We start from the raw sequence: 27,985 nt of genomic DNA on the forward strand, positions 1-27,985 counted from the left end.
CAAGTCAGAAATTTCAAAATTAAATTTTATTCATGCTCAGGAAGAGTCAGGTATAGCTTCCAGCATCTCCCTGCCCTACCCCAACCGCCCTCCCAAGGGCTGGCTCTGCTCAGTGCTGGCAGGGTGTGGTGAGGTGGGCACTTGCTCCCATGCCCAGCGGGCATGTAAACCATGAATTGCTGGTTGGAAAGCAATTTATTGAGAACCTTTGACCTAGTCATTTCACTTCTAAGAATCTATGTTAAGGAAATAAAGAAAATACCACAAAGTTTTTATATACAATTTATCCCAACATTATTTTTATAATATTGAAAATTATCAAAACAATATAAATATACAACTGTAGGGAAATGATAAAATATTATGATATGTGATAAACATATCATAAATATTTAATATATGATAAAATAATATGTAAAAGTATTATGCACCATTCAAATAAAACTTTACTAACATGGAAAATTCTTACTGTAATATTAAGGGAGGAAAGTAGGATAGAAAATTGTAGGCATAGTCAGAATCCAGCTATGTAAAGAACACCAGAGGGAAACACACCAATATGTTAGCAGAAGTTGCCTTGGGTAGGGACTTTATAGATGGTTTTTCCTCCCCTTTCTCCTATGTCTTCTTCTTTTTCATCTCTATACTTTCCAAATTTTCTATAATGAGCAAATATTGCTTTTACAATCAGATAAAGTTTTTACAAAGGACAGTATATAACTAGAAAAAGTAAATAAAAATTAACTGAATAAGTGGAGAAGTTGGGAGGTACAATTTAGTTATCATCTCAGGGAACAATATGGTTCTTCATTTACCATCTGTTAAAAATAGATATTACAGCCTTCTGTTCTGAAGATGTTCAAATACTTGTCTCAAAGGAGATTGAAGAATCTCTGCAATAGTTAAATAGAATCCACTTGACTAATTTCCCTGGTTACAACGTGGAGTTCACCAGATTCGACACCAAATGTGGAAATGGCACGCCTCCTGACCTGATGATGCCTTATTCTCCTCTATGTCACCTCCTAGCTGGTTACTGTCCAAAGGGGGGATGTGCTAGCTGCTAGCTGCTTGGAATCAATTCCTCTGTTGATTCCATGGAGAGTCTGTAGCCTCGTGGAGGGAGATGGGAAAGAGCTTGAGAGAGTGCCGCGTGTGGCTGTTTTGTCAAGATCTGATTACACTCCATTGCCTTCTCCACCCCTGCGTTCCTCTCAGGAGAGGCAGGGGCGTGCCAATTGGTCTGTGTTTGCCCACCCTCCAGCCTTGCCTCTCTCTGATCTTTTTTCATAAACTGTAAGAGCAATCTTTTGACAGTGCCTGGACTGAGCATTTTCCTCCCGAGCTTAACATCTCGAGTGGCCGTCCACTGACTTCCAGCATGGTGAGGCCCTGCTGCTGTATCAGCCCTTCTTTGGCCATTCCTTGCTCACTCTAAACTGCTTGTGGTTTCCCCAAAGCACCCCTCTCTCTCTTGCCTCTGTGCCTTTGCATATGCTGTTTCCTCTCTCTAGAGCTCTCCCCCATCAGGTGCCACCTGAGGAACTCCTACTCATCCTCCAGGTCTCAGTTGGACATGCTAATGCCATTTTGTCAGGGATGCCTTCCCTGGTCCCTCAAGGCCAAAGAAAGTGCTCCTCTTATTGGTCCCATAACACCCAGTGCTTACCTCTTTCTTACTTCTCCGTCACTAGTGCTTGTTCATGGTCTTTGTCCTAGACCTTGCAGGACTATGCCTTTATCACCAGGGTTTTCCCAGCAGCACCTAGAAAAGTATCTGACATATATTAGGCGCTCAATAAATATTTGCTAAATGAATGAATATAGCTAATGGAAAACCAAGAAGGATGCCTGTGTCTCTCCTTTTTAAAAATGAATGTGGGTTGCTAAACACTGTTAACACTGACACTCTGGAAGGTCAAAGAAGGGAAATTTCAAGTTTTTGTGGCAATAGTAATTTGTATGGTGTTTTTCCTGGGGCTGCTCTTGTCTCTAAAAGGTTTCATGCCACGTACTAAAGTTAGTTGGACTTGAAAGTTCTAACTATGATCTTTCTTAGTCTTTAGGTACTCAGCCTTCAGCTTGCAGTTGATTGAATTGTATTTTATCTGTCTGGCCTGTAATTTGCCTCTAATGATAGATTTTCTAAGATTCCGGGTCAAGGCTCTTGCCCCTGTCAGAGGCCCTTGGGCACAACAGATTATACTAGGGACAATTAGTATGTTTTTCTTTAAACTTTAGATTCTCGAGCAACAGCTTCAGCATATGAAAGCAACTTATCAGCTAAACCAAGAGAAGTTAGAGTACAACTTCCAGGTGCTGAAGAAGAGAGATGAGGAAAGCACAGTGATTAAATCCCAGCAGAAGAGGAAGATCAATCGGTAAGCTCGTCAGAGCCTCTTTCTTCTGGGCCCTTCTATGCTGACAATAGGCATGGGTGTGTACTTTTCTTTCCTGAAGGGGTAGAAACCATTAAAAATGAAAACAATTTTTATTAAAAGAGTTTTTTGGAAAAAGATAATACATTCAAGTCATTCCACCCTCTTCCCCCTGAGTGAAGAGTATTTAGCAAAAGTCTTTCTCCCATCCCCCATTTGTCTTGTTCGTCTTTCCCACCACTGTACCCATCATTCATTTGTTTCTTCCAGAATTTCTTTATGCACATACAAATACACACAAATAGGTATTCTCATCCCCCGCTGCTTTTACACACATGATGGCATTCTATACACATTGGTCTATATCTTGAAGACCTTTGTGCACCATTTCACAGAGAGCTTTTGCATTATTTGTTAAGCTGCTTAGGACTCCACTGCATAGGCGTGCTATGATTTATTTAACCAGTCTCTGTTGATGGACAGTAGATTTGCTATTGCGAATAATACTATCATAAGTACTTATGTTAGAAGCCAATCTACTTCTGTGCAGATTCTTCATTGAGAAGTATCTGCTGCTTGAAATTTCTCACCCATCCTTCCCCTTATCTCCCTTCTTCCCCATCTCCTTCCTTCCATCCTTCCTGCCTTTCTTCCTTTAAAAATTGTCTCCTAAGTTCCAGACCCTTGTGCTGGGCTCTGAGGATCAGAGTAGAATAAGATATCTTGTTTAAAGGAGGAGACAGGATTGAGAATTTCCCCCCAAAGCCCAAATAACCTATTATTATTTATGAATTCTCCCACTTATAGGTTGATTATATATTTTGGACAAATGTTCGTTGTATAGAGAAGTACCAGTTGGCCTTTTGATAGTAACCTATAACAGAAAATGACATTGAATAAATGAGCTGGCATCTTAAGCCTGATTATCTGAGAAATAAGTGTAGTTAGAGCACAATATTTATGGAAAAATCCCATTATATGCACCATACTAGATAGGGAAACATCAAGGAGGGACACAAATCAGTACAATTAGAAGGAGTTATCTGGGAAGGCTTCCTTAAGTGAACTAGAAAGGGGGTAATGATATGAATTTGCAAAAAGCAGTCAAGAGGAGACTCCAGGTAGACAGTGCTAGAAGCTGGGAATGGCACGTCTGAAGGCAAGGAGGTAGGAATCAAAAAGTTATAGATCCCATAGTGGGTGGAAAGAGGATGGTGAAATGGGAGGCAGGAGGAGGTGCTTGAGGCAGAGCTTGGTTGGGTTTGATGTGCATGACAGAGAGGAGACATGAGTGCCATCATCCCCACCAGCTCTGCCCTCTGACTTCCAGCTTAGATAGGCTTCCCTTAGCCAGCCTCAAAATCCCTTCAACTGACCCTGCTGCCTCTCTGTAAGGACTTTTTTCCTCTTGCTTTTATTGCCATTTTTCTTCCTCATTACCCACTCCTCCTCTCCAACATTTCATCATTTGAGTTACATCTTAGTCTGTTCGTGCTGCTATCACAGAGAACCTGAGACTGAGTAAGTTATAATGAACAGAAATGTATTTCTCACAGTTCTGGAGGCTGGAAAGTCCAAGATCAAGGTGCCAGCAGGTTTAGTTGTCTGGTGAGGGGTGCATCCTCTGGAGGGGAGGAACACTGTGTCCTCACATGGCAAAAGAGCAGAAAAGCAAGGGCTTTAATCCATTGTATAAGGGCCTTAATCCCAGGGGTGGAGCCCTCATGGCAGAATTGCCTCTGAAAGATCCCACCTCTTAATATTATCACATCAGCAATGCCCGAATTTGGAGGTGACATACTCAAACCATAGCAACCTATGACCCGAGAACTGGACAAAAACTTCCTGCAGTAGGATACCAGTGATGTCCTTCTAGTCGAACACAATGGCTTCTCCTTAGGCCTCATCCTGTTATTATTGGATACTGAACTTTTCTTCTTTGTTTTTTATGACCCTAAAATATTTGCTCTTCTTTTAAAACTTATTCCTTGTTTCCTTTGGTGGTTCTGCTTTTTCTTGCCTGATGTTTCCTGAATATCTAGATAAGATATTCTAGAAAGCACAGGCCTTACCTTACTCCTTTGCTTTTTATTTTTATTTCATCCGCCTTATATGAAGTACTTCAACATGTTCAAGGAAAGATTCATACCTTTTAATTTTATTTTTCCATGACCTTGTTGAAGTACCCTCATATCTAAATCTCATGTTTAGAATATCATGTTTTCGTGGATGACTACCAACTTCACATCTGCAATCTTGACCTCGGCTCTTTGCTTGATCTGGAACTGCCGACCTAACAGTTCAACTTGGAAAATCACTGTCCTTTCCAGTGTAGAATTTATGAAACCAGACTTGCCTGCGCTCCCAGTTTTCCAGTTCTCCAGCCTCACTCCTCTTCCTCTGTAACTTCCAGCTGGTTGCTAAGGACTCCGGACTTTTTGTTTGAGCCTCGTCTCGTCACCTATTTTTTTTCTTGTCCACTCCCTCTCATGCTACCTTGCCCAGACCTTCAGTGTGCAACTGGAGTTTGTTTATTTTTTATTAGCTTCTATGATTAGATAACACATAGAAACTCCTTTATTACATGGCCATGAAAAAACTCTTTGGGATGACTACTTAAAAAAAATTTTTTTTTACATCTGTATTTGGAAAGCCCCCTTGAATGCTGTAGTTAAGAAAATAGATTAGATATTTCCTTTTATTGAAGACTAAGTTAAATATTTTTTGCATTTTTCTTCAGGATGAAAAATATGAATGATGAATGTTTGCATTTGAGAGGCCTTTTGATTATTTCAGAATAATGCATAGGAGAGGGGTATTTTGATTTTTTAGAATTTTTAAATTTAAAATATATTGGCTTTCACCTTCTCTATTCCTGTATAAATGGAGCACTGATATAAGACACCTCTTTAGCAGTTTGAAGTCTGAAGTATGTTTCTGGGTCTAAAACCTAAGCCTGCCATGCATATTTTATGGGACAAGTTTCCATGCATGGAGCTCCTATTAGCAGTGAAATGGTGAGCTGTGGCAAGCCTGGACTCACAGTGCTGTTGGCCGGCTCATAACTGTCTCTTGCTGTTCTGGAACCTTTGGACCACCCCCTCCCCTGAAAGCCAGGGTAAGTTAGATGCCTCACCTCTGGGCTCCCCTGGCACCCTGTAAAACTCTGCTATAGCACTTTTCACAGTGTGCTGTAATTAATGTTTGTCTTTTGTCTTTGACTGGACTAATAGCGTCATGTATTCAAACATATCCTTGTACTCATCTTTGTGTTCAAACATATATTCATTTTTTTCATTTTTGCATTCAGACATATCCTTGATACAATAGAGGCGTTTCATGTTTGATGAATGAGTAAGTGAATGAATGAATGAATGAATGAGTTACTGGACCCGTTACCTGTATCAGTTCTTTGAGGACAGAGGATTCATATATCATAGGCTTGTGGTGTGCAGTTTTAATTTTTTCCTTTCAATTCTCCTTGTTTCAGAATTGAAATGAACATCCAAATAATGACAATGAAATAGATGAGATAGATTATTTAAATATGTGAGGTTGGCCCTAGATATGGACACTCTGAAATGGTGCGTTGAGGAAGGTTCAGTCACACTCTCGAGTTGGAGACTGCCTCTTGGTGGGTATAGGCTTCTGGATTGTTTTAAATGCGTTTAGTTCTGGATTTTCCTGTTTCCCCCTGTTGCCTTCCTTTCCTTGATCACAATGGAAGCTATGTTTTGGAATGTATGAGAGGATATTCTGTTCTTCCATAAATCTGACCCTGAGTTGGTTGTAGAGCTGAGTCAGGTGGATAAGAGGAACATACATCATACTTTCTATTCAGCTGCAGACTAACTTTTTTCCCCCTTCAACCAGCCTGCACGACATACTCAACAATCTGAGATCAAAATATGCCAAGCAGATAAAACAGTTTCAGGAGGAGAACCAGTCTCTAACCTCAGACTACAAGCGTCTTGTGATGCAATTCAAAGAGCTACAGAAAGCCATGAGGTATTTTAGGGACTTGGGTCCTAAGGCGCCTATCCTAGAATAGAGGTGGTGGGGGTGGAGTTGGTAGTGGCAGTGACTGTGTTACACTTGATATCACCAGCTTTTCTGGAGCCAGACCAGGGCACTAAAAAAATCCTTTGTGCTGTGTTCCTATGTCCCTCTACTCACATGTCACCTGCTTTTTCTTGAGACTTGTTGGGATGGCTTCTGGTTTATCATAGGTGGGAGTCAGCTGCCCAAGATTTACTGCAGCTCTTCCTCACATTCCTGCCCTGCTGGCAATTGAGGGGACTCTGGCAGGGCCCTGGGGTCAGCTGGCCGTGCTCAGTGACTCTCTTTCACAGGCACTTTGCTCTTATTGATGATGAGAAGTTTCGGGAGATTTGGCTGATGAATGAAGAGGAAGCAAAGGATCTCATAGGCAGAGCCCTCGATGTAGACAGGATCATCCATACTCATCATCTGGGACTCCCCTGGACGGCGCCTGACTTCTGGTTCCTGAAGAATGTGGGGCCGATTTCTCAGCAGCAGCGGAAGTCCGCCACGCAAATAGTAGAAGAAGTGCTGATGCAAACAGGTGACTAGAGTAGAGTCACAGAGCCCTGGAGCTGGACAGGCCCTCTGAGAACAAGCCATTCAATCTACAGATAAGGAAATCAAGTCTAGAGAGGAGGGTCAAGAGGTCTCACGGCTAGGAGGTCGCAGAGTATGAGTAGTTGATATGGCTTTTAAGTCTCCTCTAATGTATAGCTTTGCCCTCTCCACTGTATTGCGCTGGTAGTTAGATCTAGAAGCTTGATTAGATGAAGGCTCAATTTATTTTTTGTGAAGTCACACTGTGGTGTACCTCCATTAGCATAAACTAACGACAGGCTTCCTCTCTTTTTATATTGTTAGCAATCATTGCTAGTCGTCGTCTAAGATCATTAACTGCATTAGGGGTTGCAAAATGGGTGATATTTTAAATTCTATCATTATGTCTTCACTTATCAGCTAGAACACATCTAAAAGAGAATCTTCCCCTCATCAGCTATTTGCTACCCTGAGATACAGTTTGAACAGAAAAATCAATTTTTCTATTTACCATAATGGATTGGGTCTTTAGCGTCTTCCAAAAGTACCAATGAGTTTTTTAAAAAACGAATTATTATGAGTGCATGGATTTAAACGAATTTGATGCATTTCAGTTTAATGCAGTTATTATCCTTATTGATACTCAGATTGTTTCATCTTTGGCCAGTGGGAGCCTCTTCATGTTGGATCTGGGTCCTTTTGACACAGCCCTCACAGTCTTTGATAGCTTCCTGGCTTTTTAGGATGACCGGATATTCCAAGCACACAGTATACTTTTCCTGCCTCAAGTCTGGAATCAGCCATTTCTTCAAGGACACCCAGTCCTTGGAAATAGAGAATGGTGTCTGGAACCACTTTGGGTGCTGAGCTACTCATTGTTTGGGTTGGCTGTTGTTTCTAGGCCTTTTCAGTGGACAGAGCTGAGGGTATAGGATTATTTTTTGATGGTACAATAAATCATGAGTTCATCCTCATACTTCCTAATCAACAGGATGCCAGGATTTTTACTTAACCTTGTCAAAGTGTATCTCCTTTCTCCCAACTTGAAAATCTTGGCACTCAATGACTCCACAATACAAACGTACATCAAAAAGTTCATGGAAAAATAGAATTAAAAAATAATATGAATCTTTCCATGAACTTTTTGAATACCCCTCGTAATTACTCAGATGCTTGCCCTACAATACCACAGAATAGTTTCAGAAGAAAATATCAACTCTACCACCAACAAATGATTATTAAAAATAGCTTAAACATTTTTGTAGTTATTTTTGTTCTTAAGATATATCCCACTATGGATGTACAGACAGATTACTGTATTCTAAAGTCACTTGGAATAGTTTCTGTGTTATGTCACCAATTGGAGACATATTTGGGTTTTTCTTGTTTCATTTTTTCATTATTAGAGATTGCTTTGTATATTTAATTTTGTTTTATAATTATGTAAAATATTTACATGTTTCTAAAGTCAAATGTATAAAACAAGGTATGTTCAGGGGCTAGCCAGTTAGCACAGTGTTATAACGTCAAGGTTAAGGGTTTGGATCCCCATGCAGGCCAGCTGCCAAAAACAAAAGAAAACGAAAAAAGCAAGGTATATTCAAAGAAGTCTAGCTTTTATTCTCCCCACCCTATCTCATCCCTTTCCTATCGGTAACTATTAAAAAATTTATGGTTTATCTTTCCATTGCTTTTTAAAATTACATATCAATTTTTTAGGTAAATTAAAGCATATGCTTTTTTGTGCCTTGCTTTTTTTCACTTAAAATAATCCCACAGATGATTCTGTAGTAGTAAAGCAGTATACTTCATTCCTTTTTTACATGATACTCAATTACATGTCTATGCCATAATTCGTTCAAATAGTCCTCTGTTGATTGTCATTGCATATTTCCAGTTTTTTGCTTATTTTTGTGATTACAGCATTGCTGCAATAGTTTTGTTCATTTGTCTTTTCATATTCTTGTGGGCTAATTGTTGGGTAGGATTCCTCCAAGTAGGACTGCTGGATCAAAGGGTAAATGCCTGCGTAATTTTTGCTGGAAATTACTGCACAGGGATGGTACCATTTTGCATTCCCGCCAGCAGTTTGATATCTTATACTCCTCTAAATGTCTTCATCGGTATTATTTCATCTTACCTTTTGAACAACCAGTAAAACCTTGTTAGAGTGATGATTTTTATTCCCATTTTCAGATGAGGAATGTATAGTATAAAACATTTTAAAATTTTTAGTTTTAATTAAGAACATTTTGGCTCTTACTGTCAGCCATCAGTTCTCACCGATAATATTCCTCTGTGAAGAATAACCCCCTTTAAGTTATCCTCCTTTAAGTTGGCTGCTTCTAATCTGCTGCAGGTTTAGAAGCCATATAGCATGCTTGCTAGATTGTCTCTGAAATAACAACAGATAGGCTCATATTCTGAGCTCACCTCCTGGTTCGTGGCTAGATTTTGAGTATGATGCTTCCGGGCAGGTGAAATTTGGAAAAGTGAGGCATTATAGGCTGGCTGAGAGTGGCTGAGTTCCCACCCCCGTGTCCCCTTTTCTTCCACATAATAGGCTTTCTTAAGCATAAAGAGACTGTGATAGTGCCTCAAAGAGGCTTTTTAAGAAGTAAATTTTCTCAAGGAAAGCCATCTGACTGTTTCTCAAAGCCAATAAGGCCAAGAAATTATCTTCTCTTTTTTCCCTCTCTCTTTCTTTCTCTTCTCTCCATGACCCATATGCAGAAGAGGAGGGGGTAGAAGAGGCTGCCTCAGAATCAGAATCTTACCTGGACCTGCCAAAGCAAGTTTCAGCAAAAACTACCAGAAAGATCCTGATGCTCCTGTGTGATGAGTCGGTGAGGCCAGGCCAGGGCTGTGGCCGAGGGACTCTCACTTGGGTGCTGCTTCTCAGGGCTCTGCTGGGCCAGATGTGGCCTGGAGTCAGGAGTGGGCCAGCCCTCCCCTGCCCAAGCCTAGAGCCAGGGCCTGAGGAGTCGTGCTGAGAGCTGGCCCTGATGGCAAATGGGTTTTCCCACAGTGGGTCAGCAAGGTGTGGTCCATGCCAAATGGCAGGCTCCTGCTGACTTAGAGTGATACTCATCATGAGAGACAAGAGGCACCAGTCTTGCTCCATGACCCCACCTGCTAAGTGCTGTGGCCACACTGACCATGGCCTTTCTCTGTGGGCTCAGTTTAAGGTTTCCCTGGGAATGTTAGGCTTTGGATATCTGCACTGGGAGCTACCCGAAGTGACCAGACTCAGAATAAATCCTGCATTGGAGCTGGTTCAGCTGGAGGTTGGGTTGTTACCAAACATGATGAGTGTTTATTTAGATTTTATGGTTCTGAGGTGGGCAAAAGAGGTGGAGCAAGGATTGGCAGCCCCCAGTTCTCTTGGGGCAGTTTTCTTTGGTGCAAGAGCTGGCTCTAGCTACTGAGGACAGCTCCTGATATAGGAGTCAGCTGGGTGGTATGCTCTCTCTATTTGCAGGCTTGACGCTAGCCCATGGAGCCTTCCATGAGCCGAGGAGCCTGAGCTCAGAGCGGGCACTCGACTGCCCCCAGCCCACCCCTTCCTGGGCACTGTGTTCTGATCTGGCGCGTCCGCCTCCCCCCATGCCTTCTTCTTCTCCAGCTCTGTGCCTGCTGCTGTGTCCTGCAGATATCTGGGGTCTAGAAGACGGGTGAAGTGGGAACCTAGGATTGGGTCAGGTTTGGACTGCTGCGGAGACCTCAGGGGCTTGCCTGATGGCCTGTGGGTGAGGTGAATTAGCACCCTTCTGAGGTGCGGGACTTTGTCCTTCGCCTTGCTCCCTGGGAATGGCTCTTAGGCATCCCAAGAAGGCCTTCCTTCAGGGATCCCCTGCCCAAAGTCTCGTCCCTGGAGGTTCTGCTCTGTGGAGTTGTCCCTGGAGAGTTACACAGAAGGCTGCAGACCCTGGGACTCGTTCCTGAAGCCTATGTCTAGCTGGAGATGCTTTTTTCCTGTCCCTCAGGGTTTCCTCATAGAGAACAAGCTGCTGAGCCTGCTCCTTCCCCTGGAGAAGAGCGAGTGCTACCTGCTGAGGCTGGATGCCATCTTCTCAGTGAGTCCCACGGGGCTGAGAGGACGGGGCGGAGGCGAAGCCTGCCTCATCCTAAGATGTTTCCTCGACACTGCCTCAGCCCTGGGAGTGGACGCGGCTCTCCGGGGCTTCCCTGGGCTCACTGTCACATCCTTCCCTTAACTTACTCTCCACCTAGCAAATTGGCCTCGGAGTCGTTCAAGTGTCTCGCACCCTGCCCCTTCCTCTGCTGGCTTCTCTCTCTCAAGGCCCAGCTCTCGGACTGTAGGTTCTTCCCCACACCCCCAAGCTCAGATCTGTGTTCACCCCTCTTTAGCATTCTCACGCCCACCAGGTCTGTCAGGAGCTGGTGCCGACACTGTGAGCATTGTTTCTCCCTGTGCTGATTTGTGTGTCCCCAGTTTCACTGTAGTTTCTCAGTGCTGGACAAATGCCCTCTTCGCTGGCCATGACAGGCACCTGGGAGGCTGAGTGGAGCAAGCCAAGCCTCCTGCTCTTAGGAGCTGAGATCTGTTAAGACCTCAAGCCTATGGCCTCTCTGATGGGGGGTTTGAACAGCCATCCTATTTTTCCCCAGGCCCTCGGAATTGAAAGTGAGGATGACTTGTATAAGCTGGTGAACTTCTTCCTTAAATACCGAGCTCATCTTTCATCCTCCAGCCAGGTAAGGTGAGGTGCAGATAAAAAGAGAGCGTTGTCAGTTCTCTTGGAAGCCCCCAGAGGGTATTGTTGCCTTTGAATAATACTTGTGGAGAAATAATGGAGGGCTTTATGTCAGGAAAAACTGACTTAGTATTTCCCTTATTATTATTATTTTTTTCTATTTGCAAAGGGAAGAATGGCTGGGGGTGAGATGCTGTTCTCAGACTGAGGCCCAAGGGAACTTCTCCTGGGGACTCCCTCAAAGCCAGGCCTCAGCCATTGTGAGACCTAGCCTACCAACTTGTACACATTTTGATCCTTAACACTTTCCTGTAAAGCAGGGCCCATTTGTAATACAAATATCGATTGTAACTGATTTCAGTAGGAGAGTCAAATATCAATTATTCTGAAGAAGTCATATTAAAAATGTTATAATATTTTAATTTAAAAATTTAAATTTAAAAAGGGTTTTGAGTATTGCTAGCCCCAGTGTGAGTATCCCAATATGCCTCCAAAAAGAGTTGGCTGAGTGGACAAAACTAAGAAGCCATAGATGAAAAAAAAAAAAAAAAAAAGAAAAGAAGAGATATTTGACTACATTAAAACAAATTCTGTAGGGCAAAAATCATTATAAGAAAAGTTAAGAGAAAAATGTCAAGCTAAGGAAGAGTATTTTCAACTCATACAAGAGCTAGTGACTAGTTTCCTTAACATATAAAGAGCTCCTATAAACCAATGAGAAAAAGACCAAGAACTCAATGGAACAGATAACAGATGTGAACAAACACCTCTTAGAAGAGGCAATACAGATAACTTTTAGACATATGAAAAGATCAACAGGCTTTCTTTTAATAAGAAAAATGCAAAGTAACAATGCCCAGATTCCATTTTTCACCTGTCAGGTTGGCAAAAATCTGAACATCTGATAACAAATAATGATACTGAAGTGTGGGAAATAGGCACATTCTCACGTGGCTTGTAGGAGTGTAAATTGTTGGAACCTCCGCTGAGAACAGTTTGGCAATATCAATTACGGAGTGGTGTATACTATACTCTGCAACTCCTCTTCTAAGATTATATTTTGTAGATATATCTCAATACATTCGAAATGATGTGTTTATTGTAGTGTATTTATTGTAGCATTGTTTGAAATGGCAGAAGATGGGAAGCAACTTAAATGTCCATCATTAAGGAATTTATTTAATAATACATGGTACATCTACACAATGGGATACTATGCAAGTGGGAAAAAAAACCCAACAAAGAACAAAGAAGTTCTTTATGTGAAAAAATCTAAGGTTTACTGGTGTGTGAAAAAAGCAAAATGCAGAACTATGTGTATAGTATAGTATTTATGTAAAAATGGGAAGGAAAATATATGTGTTTATATATGTATTTGCTTATATAGACATAATATTTCTTTGGAAGGTTACATAAGAAACTTGGTAACATTAGTTTGCCTGTGAGAGGTCAATTGAATGAACTGTTAGACAGGAATAGGAGGAAGACTTTTTTAATTTAAAAATTAAAATTTAATTTGTATTATGATTCAAAAGGATATTTTTAACATGCAAGCTTTATGCATATTAATAAAATGAACACCTGTGCAGGCGACTTTAGAAATAGAACATTATCACTGTTTTGAAGCCCCCTCTGTGCCTCTCCCCAACCCATCCCCCTTGTTCCCATTCCTGCTGCTCACTATTTCTGTCCTGGTGTCAATGTCTCCCTCTGCAAGTTTTCTGTAACTTTCTGTAAATGCATCTCTGTGTTTTTCTCTTCCTGTCTTTCTTCACACACTCCTGCTTGTATATCCCCATCCCACAGTTGCCCTCACACCTTTCCCTAGATCACCACTGGGAATCCAGCAACTGTGGAGAAGACAAGCTTGGTGTTGGCGTTGGAGCTGGCAGCACAGACAGAGCTGGAGGGAGGAAAGGAGGAAAGCCTCATGGATGGGGAGCCGGAGGAGGAGGGGGAGCCGGAGGAGAAGGTGGAGCAGGAAAAAGAGATCCCACCTTCTCCCAGGCTCATCCACCCCAATGACGTCCTCAAGATTCTGGAGGCCTTTGTCAAGGGTCTGAAGAAGCCCAGGTGGGCGGTGGTGCCGGAGGGCTTGCCTGAGCCCTGGGGGGCTGATGGGCTGGGGAGCCAAGCAGATGCTAGCAAGTTGAAGAAGCTGCTGAGCAAAGATGTAGGGGAGTGAATAAATACATTCTAAGCAGGGCTAGAGGAGTCGTTACATGAAAGAAATGGGGTGTAATAGTGATTTGTGCTTTCTTTGTTCATCATTCATCATTCAACAAACATTTATTGAGGTCTGCCATGTGTAGGCACCGTGGGGATGATACCTTGTGACCAGAGCAATGGTCAGAGCATATACAAGGTGTCAGGTTTGTCAGAGGAGGAAGTGGTCATCTCCATTTGGCCTGTCAGAGAGGGTTTTGGGAGGAGATGGGACTGGAACTTGGTGTCCCTAGGTGGGTGAAGTGGGGGAAAGGGCTGGAACAGCACAGGGAAAGGCCTGGAATGTTCAAGAACCATGACAGGGAGGTATGGCTGGAGTGTCAAGGGTCTGGGGAGTGGGACTGGCAGGTAAGGAGCTAGGCCAGATCTTGGAGAGCCTTGCCCATTGTGTCTAAGGTCTTTGTCTTTACTCCTTGGTGGACTGGAGCCAGAAAAGGATTTTAAGCGGTGGGGGGCCATGATTAGACTTGCATTTTAGAGAGATCACTTTGATAGTAGGGAGGGGAGTGATGCTGGATACAGAGAGAGCAGTCAGGAGGCTTGTCCAGGTGGGAGGTGATGATGCCCTGGATTAAAACCGTCATAGAGGGGGCAGAGAGGAGGTGACAAGACTTGAGAGCTATTTTGAATGCACTAGTGGAAGAAATGGGCATAGCAGTGAGCTATAAAGCCAGTGGGGTAAACTGGCTGGGAGAAAGAGGGGGTGGATGAATTATCAACGATGCTATCATGAAGGGGGCAATGGCACCGAGAGTCAGGGACACTGACAATAAGCATGTGCCCTTTCTGAAAATCTGCCATAATCTGATAACACTTGAGCAGCTGAGTGGAAAGGTGACAGGTGGAAAAGCAACAAGTCTATGACTGACCTCAGGTGCTGTGACGGGCACTGCTTGGGGGCCTGGGTGGTGCCAGGTGGAGGTGATGGTGCCAGTGCTCTTGACCTCCAGGGAGTTTCGGGCACCACTGAGAGTGCTGAAGGGCGTGCGAGATGACTCAAAGGACTCTGAGTACTGGAAGGCCCTGACCACGGTTATCCCCTCTGCCAAGCAGAGCCTCTGGGATGCTCTCTACACAGCCTTGGAGAAGTACCAGTAAGTGTATGTGCCATGGCCTAGGAGAGGGAGGGAGCCAGGCAGGTGGGTGAGGAATGCCACCTTTGCCCCTCCCTGTCCCACAAAGTCTTGGAGAGAAAAGCTGCTTTGGCAACTCCTGTTGGGAGGTGGCTTGTGTTGCTCTGGAGGCCCTTTTCTGTTCCTGCCACCCTGGCTTATCTGGTGCCTGGGTGAAAGGTGAGGCTTCTGGGGTTTTCCTACACCTCCAGCCAGAGCAGAAACACAGAGAGCCTGGCCCCTGCTTGACAGAGAATGGGTGACTGAGTGGGCCTCTAACCCATTTTCCTGCCCAAAGCCATGTCCTGACCCAGAGGGCCAATCTGCTGATGGAAAACGAGTCTCTGGAGCAGCAGAACACAGAGCTCCAGATGCTGCTGCAGCAGTATCTGGACTCCAAGGTGAGTGGTGGGACCCCCCAAGGAAGGGAGACAGGGAAGGTGTCCAGGGGACCTAGAGCTGACATAGGAAGTGAGGAGTCTTCTCCCTCACCAGGGACAAAGGAGCTTTGAGATGTAAGAAATCAACAATCACATGGCAAGTTGAGACAGTCACTGGGCAAGGGAGCACATACTGCCCGAAGTCTCCTCCAGGGCAGCTAATTGTGACTGGGCTCTTTCCACTGCCAGCCCAGCTTCTCTGGCCGGTGATACGACTGGAGTGTCGTCTTGCATAGGGAGAGGAGGTTGTGATGGGGTGCATACTCCCTGGCCCCCATTCGTGTCTCTCCAGCAATAGTTGTGGAACCTTTGCCAGGGCCTGGCAAGAGGAGAATGGACAAAGTCCTTTCTTAACAGTGGCTTGCTCTGCTCTGCTGGTGTGGGATCCTTCAGGTGATGCTGGGGCCATGGGCCAGGAGGGTCAGGACACCAGCTGCATGGGTGTGTGGCCCCAGAAGGGTGTTGGGTCCCAGGCCACACCTGGAAGGGGAGTATGGTGAGCCTCAGCATCATGATGGCCTCTTGGCCTGTGACAAGACTCAGACATTTGGGGGCCATGTGGTCCATGCTTGCACAGATACTACTGGGTACAAGAGGACGGGGGAGGAGAGGTGAGGGCAGGGCTAGATGGGGATGGAGTGGGCAGGTGAAGAGGGGCGAGGGAGGATTAAGAGAAAGGGTCAGAGGGGAAGATCAAGAATGTTACCAGAGGCGACCAGCTGGATGGAGCAGCTAAGGAAACAGCGCAGACCCGACTTCTGAAGGAAGGCAGACTGTGGGCTTCCGAGGCATCTCCAGCTTCGGAGGGAGAGAAATGCTCGCAGGGAGGGGAGGCCCGCGGGAGAGCCAGTGTGAACACCTGACCCTGCAGAGGTCAGGAAGGAGGCCCCAGGGGAAAACCTAACGACCTTCACTCTTTTGTTTCCAGATAAACTCTGAACTGCAAGTTCCTCCAACTCAGGTGTTCCGGGTCCCCACAAAACAGAGCCGGACCCTAGAAAGCTGATGTGTCGAGGCTGACGCTGGTGCTAGAACTGGCACCTGTCAAAATGAGGCAGTATCCTGCAGTAATGATGAACCTGTATCCTGAAGTTGTGATTAAAGTCTTTTAAAAGTTGTGGCTGAATCTCTTTAATGAGGTCAGGTCTAGTGAGACACAGGCTCCTGCCCCCACGTCTGTGTCATGAGGGGACTTTGTCCCTGGGCTCAGACTGTGGTGTGAGACGGGGCCAAGGCCAGCAACGTGGAACTCCCTTCTTGCTTGTGGGGGCAGCTTGTTTCCATGGGTGGAGGCTGCAGGGCGCTTGCGGGGTTTTAAGCCTTCAGACTGTGCTCAAGCCTGACGGACTCTTTCAGTGTTTTTGACACCCCTGGGTCCCCCTGGTGCGCCTTCCGGGCTGTGGTGTGAGGTCCCTCCTATGGGCAGCCTGGGCAGGAGCGCTGTGCCTGAGGCTCACCTTGGCCACGAGAGGCCATCCAAAGCCACAGGGGCCTGCTGGGACTGAGGTTAACCACCTAGGGTGCCCGCTGGCTCTACATCCCCATGCCAGTGGCTCTGCCCTCTGTTGACCCGTGCAGACTTGTCAGCCCAGTGTTTGATTTCTTTTATTAGGAGAAAACTCACCACTCAAGAAAAGGAAAACAGCCAACAGAAACCCAGATGCAGGCAGGGGCAGCACTTGAAGTGCAAATTCCTGGCTTCAGCTGAAAGGAAAGGAAGGGTGGGGTCTGCAGGGGTGGGGAGGGCAGGGGGTGTCAGAAGGGTGGGCAGGAATATGGGGGTTCACTCTCACTGCTCCTCGCTGGGCTCGCCAGCACTAGCCTGGGCAGAGGGAGCTCCGAGACGTGAGAGAAATCCATAGGCAGGACAGGACTGGGCTTGTGCACCTGCGCGGAGGCGGCCGCCTGGGAAGGAGCAGCCGAGCTGAGCAGTGGCCAGGTTGGGTGGGTGGGCTCTGGGCCACTGTGTGGGAAAGCCTGCTGGTGGCGGCTCTCCTTGTAAGGTTCTGTTTTCCGGGGGTGGGGTGATGATGCCTTTTGCTCATTCATTCTTTTTAAAGCCCTGGGCCCTGGGCTGTGATCCTTGGTTAATTTCATTAAAGCTTTAATCCTAGACTTGGAAGGCCTGGGGGAAGGTTTGGGGCAGCTTCATCTGGAGCCAAGGCCTAAAGAAGAGGGGAGCAAGAGGGGATCTGCTCCAGGTCTCCCCCACCCCTTCCCACACTTCCCACCCACAGGCAGGGATCGGAGGGGCAGGACTAGGCAGGCAGTTTGGGGGTGCGAGCAGGAGGCAGGCTCCTGGGGCCCGAGGCTCCAAGGGTGGACCTCAGGCTCCTCAGGCTTCCCAGGAGAGATGGAAAAGAGTGCAAGCCACAGGAAGGGCAAACGCAGCAGGCCAGAGGGGAGGTGGCAGCAGGTGGTGGGCCCTCAGGCCCCGAGGAGCTTCTTGACCATGTAGCCGGGCAGGCTGTAGAGGAAGAGGGCCAGCATGAGCAGCCCCAGCAGCGCCAGCACGACCTTGATGATGAGCCACTTGTACCGTGTGCAGATGAGGTACTTGATGGACTTGAGAGGGTTGAGGAACCACACAAAGGCCGTGTCGGGCCGGCTGGGGAGTGGAGTGCAGGAGCCGGTCAGACACAGTGGGCAGGAGCTGCCTCCCAGGGCACCTCATCCCTCTGTCCTTCCAGACCCCAAGAGGCCCTGTCATGGCCCCAGGCCCCAAAGCGGTGGGTGCAGGAGCCAGGGCTAGAGCCCATTTTGAAACACGAGGTTTGCTGCTTACAAAACCCTGTCCTCTCTGCAGGACCTCTAGTACCTCAATCTCCTCCCAAGGCCTGGACGGTGTTTTTGGCAGGGGGCAGCCATCCAGCCTCTACCAGACACATGCAGCAGTGGGCAGCTCACTTCTCGAAGAGGCTGTGTGGCACCGCAGGCAGTTCTAGCCATTAAGAGAGCTCCTGCATTCAGCAGCTCATTGAACCTGACTCATGATGGTTTGACTCAATGATTTTTTGACTTTACGACAGGTTTGTTGGGATGCAACCCAGCTGTAAGTCAAGGAGCATCTGTATATGGTTCAGAGTTGCCCCACGTTCTCTGTGAGGTCAGTGCTTCTTGACCTCTTCCTTTCTGCACCACATTCTCCCAAGTGAGCCATGGGCTGGCCCTTGACCTCTTCCTTTCTGATGAACAGAAACTGCTGTCCCCACCAGGCCCTACCAAGGGTCTGAGCAGCCCCCATGAGGCTCAGGCCAGCCTCACTGACCTGCCCACCGTCAGGGTGTGGGTCTCTCTGCCTTCTGCATAGCCGCCTAGCCAGAAGCACTCGTTGAGCTTTACTATCTGTTGTTTGTGTTACAAAAACAATAGGTTTCATAAAACGTCATGCTGTGAAATTAAAGTATTGAATATGATTTTTGAAACTACTAACCCACCAACTCGTGCAGGCCACGGACTGCAGCCCAGGGCTGAGCTCAGTATAAGTGGGGCCACAGTGCAGGGGTGTGGGCATGGGGCACCTCGTTTCAAATCCCAGCTGTGATGGGCAAGTTTGACACCTGTCAGCCTCAGTTTCTTCATTTGTAAAATGGGGGTCATGGTAGTACCTACCTCTTGGGCTGGTGAGATGTGAGTGAGACAGTGCGTGAAGCTCTGAGCACGGGAAGAGGGTGCTCAGGAGCGATGGTTACTGAACGTCTGAATTGAATGGAACTGTATCTCGCAGGGCAGGAAACAGCTGTGGGTTGGGAGGTCGCACACTGGTAGGACCTACTGCAGGACTTGCTGGCTAATCCTGCCAAACCTTTGCCCCTTTCTCCACCCATATCTCAGTTTTTTCCTACCAGTGAAATTGGGTTAGAGTCTGTGAGGAATGTTGCTGGGAGAGGAGATGGCGTAGTGCAGAGAACACTGGACTGGTGATTCAGAAAGCTAGGCTTGAAACCTAGGCTCGCGTCCCAGCTCTACCTGAATTTGCTGGGTGACCTTGGGTGAACTACTTCACCTCTCTGGCCTGATATGGAAAAACGGAAAATAGTTATTTCTAGTTCTGAGCGTTTTTTGAGAGGTTGAAAACTGCTGTGTCTGTTTGTGTGTGCATTAGTGTGCTTGTGTGCATGTGTGTGCTTGCGTGTTTGTGCCCGTGTGTGCATTTGCATGTGTGCCTGTATATGTGCTTGTGTGCGCATGGGTATGCGTATGTTCCCCATAGTACCCCGTTTTTCGTTCAGAGGAAGAAGGGAGAAGTATCAGACCCAGGAGGCTGCTGGGCTCAGGCCCCAAGGATCTTCTTGACCAGGTAGCCAGGCACAGAGTAGAGAAACAGGGCGAGGAGGAGAAGCAGCAGCAGGAGCAGCAGCAGTTTGAGGAGCAGCCAGCGATACGTGTGCCACAAGAAGTAGCGCGCAGACTTGAGAGGGTTCAAGAACCAGATGAAGCTCGTGTCAGGCCGGCTGGAGCGTTGAGAACAGCAGAGGGAGCACAGAGAAAGGACAGGGAGGATGAGGGGTTGGGGTGTGGCAAGGGGCCTCGGCCAGGAGGGAAGCCGACCTGGGCTGAGTGTATGGAGTTCTGGGTGCCTTCCCAGCCATCAAGGCTGGCTAAACCCCAAATGCCACCATTGGAGCTGCTTGACATTGGCAAAATCTAGGAAGAGCATTTATCTCTGCTATGTAGGGCCTTTCCTGGGAGAGGCACTCTTCTCTGAACTGATGGCCCATTCTCTGGTACAGAGGGTGGTGGGGGGATCCAGGGGAAAGGAGGAAGGAGCAGAGACCCCCCTGCAATGGGGCTGTGGTCCAGAAAAGAACAGAGGGTGTCTGGGGAGTGGGGGCAAGAGGACTGGAAAGTTCTGGACTCTCCTTCCCGATCCAGTGCTACCAAGAGCCAGCATGGCAGGGGGGCTGGGCAGGCAGGGCACTCACTTGGGTTTCTCTAGGGGGTCTGGTTCATTGCGGGCCAGGCCCACTGGATTCTTCTCTGCCTCCTCTGCTGTCAGTAAATGCAATTCAGCCTCCACCTTGCCCTACAGAGGAAAGAAAGGTCCCATTGCTCGGGCCAGGTGCTGAGCCCTCGGTACCCCAGCCTGGCCCAGCCCTGCCCACTGCCCAAGCAGGAGATGGTGCCCACCGTGAGCTCAAACTCGTCATTCTCATTGCGGGCCAGGAGGGGCCACCAGCCTTTGACACGCTTCTGCTTGAAGATGGAAACCAAGGGCACGTCCACCTCCCCGGTAGCCATCTCCATGGTGCACTGCTTGGCTGTCTTTGCGCCCCGTGGGAACCGGTTCAGGTCCAGCTCGATGGCCCCTGCAGCAACCGCAGAGTCAGCTATGGGGAATGCAGCAGGGCTGAAGCTATGGCCTCCTTAGCCCCTTTTTGCTGACTGCAGACTGCCCCAAGTCCACATCTCAACCCGCTGCCCCATTGTCCAGCTCATTGGTCTCAATGGAAGGCTTCACTGGCTCTCTGAGCAACCCCACCTCCTACGCTTTGCTCAGGCCCTTGTTTCAGCCTGGGGGCTCTCTCTTGGTGTCTGCCACTCCCGTCCCCCTCCCCTGCCCCATGTGCATTCACTCTGTCAAAGTCCTACTAATTTAGAGGGAAATCTTGCTTTACAGAGGAGCAACCTGATGCCCAGAGAAGTTTCCTGACTCCCTCAGGGAGTCTCAATGATCCCCAGCATTTACTCTCCCCACCTTGGGAGAGTAAAGATGCGTCCAAAGCATCTTGTCAGCCCTGGTTAGGACACAGGACATCTGCCCTGGGTGTGGTTAGGTGTGTCCTGGGCAGCAGGAACCTGATACTCCTGGCTCTGACTGACAGGGTGATTGACCCCCCCTGCCAGGTGGGCTCACCCTGTCCCTATCACCCCCACTCTTTCTCAGTTCTGGATCTTAGGCCCCTGCCCGCCCAGCTCTGCACCCAGGAAGTCGTCGGCGGAGAAGTGGTCGGCATCCCAGATCTGCAGAGTGAGTCGTGCGGGGATCTTGTACTCGGTCTCATCCCAGGAGAACATGGACTCCTTCTTGGAGATGACGATCTTTTCCTCAGCCGCCAGGTAGTCGAAGGGGAACAGGTAGCGCCAGTTGAAGTTGCCCTCGCCGGTGAGGGAGTGGTAGTGGACATCCGTGTCCTGTTTGTCCTCCTGCTGGCCCTTCAGCCATCTGTGGGGTGCCACACGCTGCAGACCTGAGTGTGGTCTCTCCCCACCTCAGGCCTCCCTTTTCTCTCCCTCCTCTCCTGCCTCCAAGGAAGGTGGGCTCACCCAGGACCCACCCCCGCACAAAAATATCACTGGACTTCTCCCCAGTGAAGAAGTCGTCGTCCTCCAGGACCACCTCATCCGTGTTCCACACGATGACCCGCAGCTCATACCTGGGGAGCGGGGAGGGAAGGCTGATTAGCAGCCTGAGGGGTGAGGGATGTTATCCTAGGGTCTTGGAGCTAGGACGGGGTGGGGGGCTGGCGATGAGAGCTTGGAGAGCAGCCCCAGGGACTTGGGGTTAGCATAGGGCCTGGCCAGGGTGGGGCTGTGAGGGGACGGGGACCAGAAGCAGGCCTGTCTGGTGGGACCCCGGGGTGAGTGAGAGGGTCAGCCAGGCTCATGGCCGTTGTGAGGAGATGCTGCCCCTGCCCAGGGGAAGTTGGTGTGGCTGGAACTCGGGGACCCAGAGCACACTCCTGGACAGGGAGGTTGACCAGGACCAGAAGAGGCAGAGACAGTGTGGCTGGGGGGTAGCTGAAATGAGGCTCAGAGAGTCAGGAGCCAGTTCTGTCTGTCCTCACAGGCCAGAGGCTTCATTCCAATTCTCAGAGAAGCCTATGTTTAAGCCTGCAGTGGAAGCCCATGGAATCCAATGTCCTTTATGTCCTTGTCCCAAAAGAGAATTTTTCCAAGGTTTAATTGTAATTATAAATGAAGTGGATACATATCAACCATTAGGAATGAGGCTGAGTCATCCATTAAAAATTGGTCAGAGTGTGGTTCTCTGTGGAGTTACAGAAACACTCAAGTCCAGAGTGACACTTGGGTTGCAGTGCCCCTAGTGGTAGGCCCTGGAACAGCAGACTCCTGGCCTCAGGCTTGGAGGGTATTTCAGGCAGAGCTCGTTGCATAATTTGCCAGTGCAATATGGAAATGCTGGGCCCCTTATTAAGAAATCATTAGGAATCCCAAGATAGCAACATCAGAACACGAACATAAGAGTGGGGTCCCTTCAGCACAGGGTCCTGTGTGCTCATAAAGCTGGCTCTGGATCTAGGCACTGAGGGTGTCCAAGCTGGCAGAGACTCAATCCTGCCACATCACAGGTGGAAAAACTGAGGACCAGGGAAGCAAAGTGACCTGGCCAGGGTCAACTAGGAGAGGCAGGTGGCTTGGCTCCTGACCCAGTGATCTTTCCTCTCTACTACCTCCCACCTCTTCCAGGCACTCATCCCTGCATATGTCAGCAGCAGGCACTTTAAAGAGAACTTGGCTGAACTTAACAACAGCCTGGATGTGAGGAAGATGCAGAGTAGGCTCTCAGGGGTTCTGTGTCTTGTGAATGAATGCTACATGTGGGCACGTGTGTGGGTACACATGGGAGTGCCATGTGTGTGCATGAGGTTTGTGTGCAAGAGTGTGTCTCCATGTGGACACATCTTTGTGAGGATGGGCGGACACTGGAGAGTGCTGGAGTCTGGCTCATCTCCCTTGCTAATAGCAAAGGGGAGGGCTTGGCCCCTGCCTCAGCAAATGGGGACTTGCCAGAGCAGGCCCCACAACTCTACTGATTGGTTGGTCTGTTTCTCCCCCATAAGGTGTGGGCCACACCCAGGGTCCAGGGAGTGCTAACACTCTAAGGCCATCTAAGCCTGAGCCTCTTACAGGAAGGACTGGGACGAGATGGGAAGTGGGTGGGTGGGGGCAGGAGGGAGTAGAGCTGGGCCCTAGGAACTCACTTCTTGGGCTTCCGAGGGGAGATGTCCAGAGGCGTCCCAGGGGCTGGCATGTCCATGGGGAACATGTCCACCCACAGCTCCAGGCGGCCCTGAGGAAGAGGGGGCATGGCAGGTCTTCCAGGGACTTTCTCCCTTTGCTGGTCAGCTGTCCTCTCCCTCCCAACCTTTGTTCCATCAAGAATCCATTTCAGGGCTGGCTTATGGCTCTCACTTGGGAGAGTGTGGTGCGGATAACACCAAGGCCACGGGTTCGGATCCCATATAGGGATGGCCGGTTAGCTCATTGGGTGAGCGTGGTGCTGACAACACCAAGTCAAGTGTTAAGATCCCCTTACAGGTCATCTTTAAAAAAAAAAAAAAGAATCCATTTCATTAATTTCCATCTTCGGATGCAGGAATTCCTTCGATGTCACCAATAGCAGCTTCAGTGGGAGACAACCCAGGTCTCCACCCCAGCTGATATAATTTTCACTCAAAGACACTTGCCATTCAAGTTTCCCTGAGGGGCCTTGGTGAGAGTGTGTGTGTGTGTGTGTGTGTGTGTGTGTGTGTGTGTGTGTGTGTGTGTGTGTGTGTGTGTGTGTGTGTGTGTGTGTGTGTGTGTGTGTGTGTGTGTGTGTGTGTGTACGCGCGCGCATGCGCATGCGTGTGCATGCGCGCGCGCGCGCGCGCCTGCAAGGCTTTCAGGGAAGTGAAAAGCACAGGCTTCCTTTCTACCTTTATGGACCCAGGTTGGGAATCCCTGATTCCAAATATCCAAGAACCCCAGATCGGCCATGCAAGCGTCACCTGCTCGATGCCTGGCTTGTCAGGGTTGAGCAGTGGCCTCGTCTCCACATGCTCCGGCACCAGGCGGCAGCCCACACGGGGGATGTCCTCCCAGTGCCTCAAGGCACACAGTGCCACATGCTCGTCCGTGGGCTTCCTCTGACCTGCGGGGGTCAGTGGATCAGCTGCACACACAGGCTCAGCAGAGCCCAGAGACCTATGCTGGGGCCAGGGACTTAGGGCCACAAAGAAGCCCCTGAACCATCAACCATCCACCCCACTTCCATTTTACTTTTGGGGAAACTGAGGCACAGAGGAATAAATGGCTTTCCCAAGGCCTCAGCTGCCATACAGGATCTAGAGAGGCCTGTGCCCTCGGCTTCCTCTGCTTGGGGAAGCTGACCAGAGAATCCTGCTGAGCTGTGAGAGAGGGCTCAGGGAGGGGAGAATCCACTTCCTGTCCCAGCACAGATACTTCTCTGGCAAGTGCCTCATGGGCAGAGGGGTGGGGAGAGCACAGGGCTTGGAGCCAGATGGACCTAGGCCCACACCCTCACTCTGTCCCTGAAGAGCCATGTGACCTTGGGCAAGTCACTGATACTCACTGGGTCTTGGTCTGCTAATCTGCAGAATGGGGATAACCTCCCTGCCCCATGGGGATGTGGAGAGAGATGAGGCAACAAGGGGAAAGCATGTGCTGGATGGGGGGAAGGGCAGAGGCTGGCACACAGCAGTGGGGCTCTGCGGTGACAAGCAGAGAGTCACTAGGCCCAGGTTCAGGCTAAGGACACCCCAGACTGAAACTTGAAGTCTCCCCACAGGGAAGTGTTCCCACCTGGCCTTTGACACCCCCTGGCGAAGAGCTGTTGGCTTTCTCCAGGGCCCTTTTACCGTTCTCGTCCTCAATCTCAGAGGGTCCCGTGAAGACACGGTTGGCCACCTTCACTCTCCCGGGGGGCCCAAAGTGGGGGCCATCCACTCTGCCCTCTTTGCAGAGGCGGGTCAGGATCTGGCTGGGCTTCACTGGGTCCCGCCAGATATTGTAGCCATGTCTGTGGGAGGGGACACACAGGTTTGGTGGCGCTTGGGTTGGAACTCAGCCATCCCCTGGTGGCAATTGGTTCCAGCCAGTTCTCTAAAATTGGCTGTGGCCCCATGTCAGCAAGTGGTCCTGCCCCGGGCTCCAGGCTCGCCTGAGATACTAGCGCTGCTGGAGGCTGATCCCTCCTACCTCAGGCTTTGGCCCACATGTGCAGTGTCACCCGACCTAGCCCCACTCCATCCCCCAACTGTGTTGACTCCTCTGGAACCTCAAAGACTCCCATGAGGAGACTGATAACCAGAGAGGTTAAGGGACTTGACCAGCATCACATAGACTGTAAGTGGCAGGAGCTGGCCCAGATCTTCGGTGGACTGTTCCTGTCCTCTGCTGTGCCATGCCCTAGCCAACTCTTCTCCTCATCCTGCCTCCTCTGTCCAGGAATCCCCCGGCCATCTCCTTGTCTTGAAAACTGCAGTCCTGGCCCCTGAAGGCTGTACCCAGAGCCTGCATGGGCAGAAGCCTGGCCTAGAGAAACCATACGTCTATCTTCCCCAGTCACCACTGTCTGAGTCTTGTTTTAGAGTCAAGGTGTAGCAGACACACCCCGCCCCACCCCTGCTGCCGCCCCACGCACATGGAGTAGGTCTGGGCAATGCCACAGGTGGCACGGTGCTTGCTATAGAAGCGGTTCTCCAGGTCGATCTTGGTTTCCCCAATGAGGTCATCAGTACCCACCAGATCCCAGTCATACACGGCCACTGTCAGCATGGATTCCATGGGGAAGGAGGCCTCAATGTCAAAGGACCTGGTGGGTGGCAGGTAGAAGGGTTGAAGGGTGGTGTGGTAGGGGGAGGTGGTCTGGGCTGGGAAGATGGGGTGAGGGAGGCAAGGGCACCAGAGAGCCTTACTTCCCAAAGACAGGGTTGAGCTGCTTGGAGATGTAGTTCTCCTTGTCGCGGATGTCAGACTTGCCTAGCCGGATGGCGATGTAGGGGTCGGCTTTGCCATTGATGTCCGCGGGGTGCAGGTCTGTGGCCTGGGATGGGAGGCGTGCTGTCTGAGCAGGCTCCCCACACCCTGTTCATCTGCCATACCCCCTGCCCACTCCCTGAGGGTCCCATGATAGGGAAGGCAGGAGCCCTGGACCAGAATTGAGAGACTTGCTGTGTGATCCCGGGCAAGACTCAGCCCCTCTCTGGGTCTTGACTTCTTCTCTGGAAAAGATGAAGACTAGACCAGATGACCCTCCTGGTGCCTCCCAGTCTGGGGCTGTCAGTGTGCAGCTGCCTCAATCCCCTGTGGGCAGGAGGACTGGGAGACTTGCAGGGAGGGGCAAAGGGAGTCTCACCCGGATGACATAAACTCGGACCAGCACGTTGATGGGGTCATTGCTTGGGATGCCCTGGAACATGCCATAGGTAGGGTCGTAGCCAGCTTCTCGGGACACGTCCTCTGGAAGTGGCACTTTGTACACACAGAGGGAGCCCTAGGGCAGAGCAAGCGTGGGTCAGGGTTTGCCTGGGTACAGGCAGGGGTGGCATTCAAAATAGCCAATGGCACCCGAAGGTCTGGACCTTGCTGCAGCAGGGCCTCAACCCTTTAGCGGCTAGATCATGGGAGGTCCAGGAATTCAGAGGGGAGTGGCCAGGGAGAAGCCAGGGGTTGGGGGAGACGACTTGGGATGGGGCTCAGGGGCTGAGCCTGTGCTCCTCGCCTGACCTTGAACCGGCCCACAATGCGCTCCTCCTCGGTGGAGCCATCCTCGTCATCCCCCGTCTTGCCCCGCAGCAGGTTGAAAGTGTGCAACCAGTCCTCAAAGTTGTCGAACTCTGACTCCAGCTCCTTGGGGTACACCTGAGCCAGGCCAGGCCATCAGGGGCCCCATCGGCCGCCTCATGCCCCAGCTCCCTGGCGGGGTCTGCTCCCAGACCCTCACCTTAAGCTCATCAATCTTGGGTTTTTTCTTCTCAGGGACCTCGGACCCCTGGCTGGGGCCGGGGCCCTGGGTTCTCTTCTTCTTCTCCTCCTTTGCAGCCCTTGCCTTCTCCTTGCCCTTCATCAGCCCCTTCAGGCCTGGCCAGAGCAGAAAAGGAGCCCGTCAGCCCAGGGAGGAGTGGACAGAGGTGATGAGAGCAGGAAGGCTGGGGTTTGAGACCCAGCCCTGCCACTCATCGATGGCCTTACTAATTTACCTCCTCCGGTCTCAGTGCACTCATCTGTAAAATGCAGACAACGCTCCCTGGTGTGCCACCTCACAAGCATGCAGGGGCGCCAGCGAGAGCACGCGCTTTGGCAGAGTGGGGCAGGGAAGGCAAGCGGGTTTGGAGTCAGGAGGCCTGTCGCTTTTCCTCTCTAGCCTCGCTCCACTTGTCCATGGCACTAACAAGGTCATTTTATATCAGCATTTCCCAAACTGCATTGAGTAGAACACCAGGTATAGGTACTGCTGGCATGCTTTAGAAAAAAGCGTGTTGTAGTCAAATTAAGCTGGGGAAATATTTTATACCATATCTTCTTTTTAGAGATTTATAATAACATTTGCATATTAAAGGTTCTGTGAAATTCTGTAACAAAGGAACCTGTTTAAACCAGCATTTATTAAACTGATTTGACCACAGAACCCTCTCTTCCCTCCAGCATATTCATTAAGATTGTTCCATGGAGAAAGATCTGGAAAATGTTGGATGGGATGAGGTCCAGCTCTGATGTTCTGTGGCTCTGACTGTCTGTCCACGACTGTGGTGGCTGGGCCCTAGCCTGCTCCTGGTGCCCAG

The 27,985-nt window shown here is 49.1% G+C and overlaps 2 protein-coding genes across 6 annotated transcripts in view; one reads left to right on the forward strand and one right to left on the reverse strand.

The window, feature by feature from the left end:
- The window catches only part of DRC1 (dynein regulatory complex subunit 1), a 44,181-nt gene extending 27,720 nt beyond the window's left edge, over nucleotides 1-16,461 (forward strand). The window contains exons 8-17 of the mRNA XM_063077749.1: nucleotides 2,242-2,381; nucleotides 6,252-6,386; nucleotides 6,731-6,963; nucleotides 9,693-9,805; nucleotides 10,946-11,035; nucleotides 11,592-11,678; nucleotides 13,506-13,750; nucleotides 14,854-14,997; nucleotides 15,314-15,416; nucleotides 16,384-16,461. Coding sequence (XP_062933819.1) covers nucleotides 2,242-2,381; nucleotides 6,252-6,386; nucleotides 6,731-6,963; nucleotides 9,693-9,805; nucleotides 10,946-11,035; nucleotides 11,592-11,678; nucleotides 13,506-13,750; nucleotides 14,854-14,997; nucleotides 15,314-15,416; nucleotides 16,384-16,461 — 1,368 coding nt within the window. The remainder of the gene's footprint in view (nucleotides 1-2,241; nucleotides 2,382-6,251; nucleotides 6,387-6,730; nucleotides 6,964-9,692; nucleotides 9,806-10,945; nucleotides 11,036-11,591; nucleotides 11,679-13,505; nucleotides 13,751-14,853; nucleotides 14,998-15,313; nucleotides 15,417-16,383) is intronic.
- A 1,421-nt stretch (nucleotides 16,462-17,882) lies between these two features.
- OTOF (otoferlin) overlaps nucleotides 17,883-27,985 on the reverse strand; it is a 97,965-nt gene continuing 87,862 nt past the window's right edge. For 3 of the 5 annotated variants that reach the window (XM_063077902.1, XM_063077899.1, XM_063077900.1), the window contains 13 exons: nucleotides 27,148-27,284; nucleotides 26,931-27,065; nucleotides 26,560-26,697; nucleotides 26,120-26,247; nucleotides 25,846-26,016; nucleotides 25,061-25,221; nucleotides 24,191-24,333; nucleotides 23,402-23,490; nucleotides 21,734-21,832; nucleotides 21,380-21,621; nucleotides 20,586-20,764; nucleotides 20,381-20,481; nucleotides 17,883-18,063 (listed from right to left, as the gene is read on the reverse strand). In XM_063077902.1, the coding sequence (XP_062933972.1) occupies nucleotides 17,883-18,063; nucleotides 20,381-20,481; nucleotides 20,586-20,764; nucleotides 21,380-21,621; nucleotides 21,734-21,832; nucleotides 23,402-23,490; nucleotides 24,191-24,333; nucleotides 25,061-25,221; nucleotides 25,846-26,016; nucleotides 26,120-26,247; nucleotides 26,560-26,697; nucleotides 26,931-27,065; nucleotides 27,148-27,284 (1,904 nt within the window). Of the gene's footprint in view, nucleotides 18,064-19,728; nucleotides 19,910-20,380; nucleotides 20,482-20,585; nucleotides 20,765-21,379; nucleotides 21,622-21,733; nucleotides 21,833-23,401; nucleotides 23,491-24,190; nucleotides 24,334-25,060; nucleotides 25,222-25,845; nucleotides 26,017-26,119; nucleotides 26,248-26,559; nucleotides 26,698-26,930; nucleotides 27,066-27,147; nucleotides 27,285-27,985 lie in introns of those variants that run through there. The other 2 variants (XM_063077901.1, XM_063077898.1) reach the window with 1 other exon arrangement.

This window comes from Cynocephalus volans, chromosome 14, assembly GCF_027409185.1.
Source record: "Cynocephalus volans isolate mCynVol1 chromosome 14, mCynVol1.pri, whole genome shotgun sequence".
NCBI lineage: Eukaryota > Metazoa > Chordata > Mammalia > Dermoptera > Cynocephalidae > Cynocephalus > Cynocephalus volans.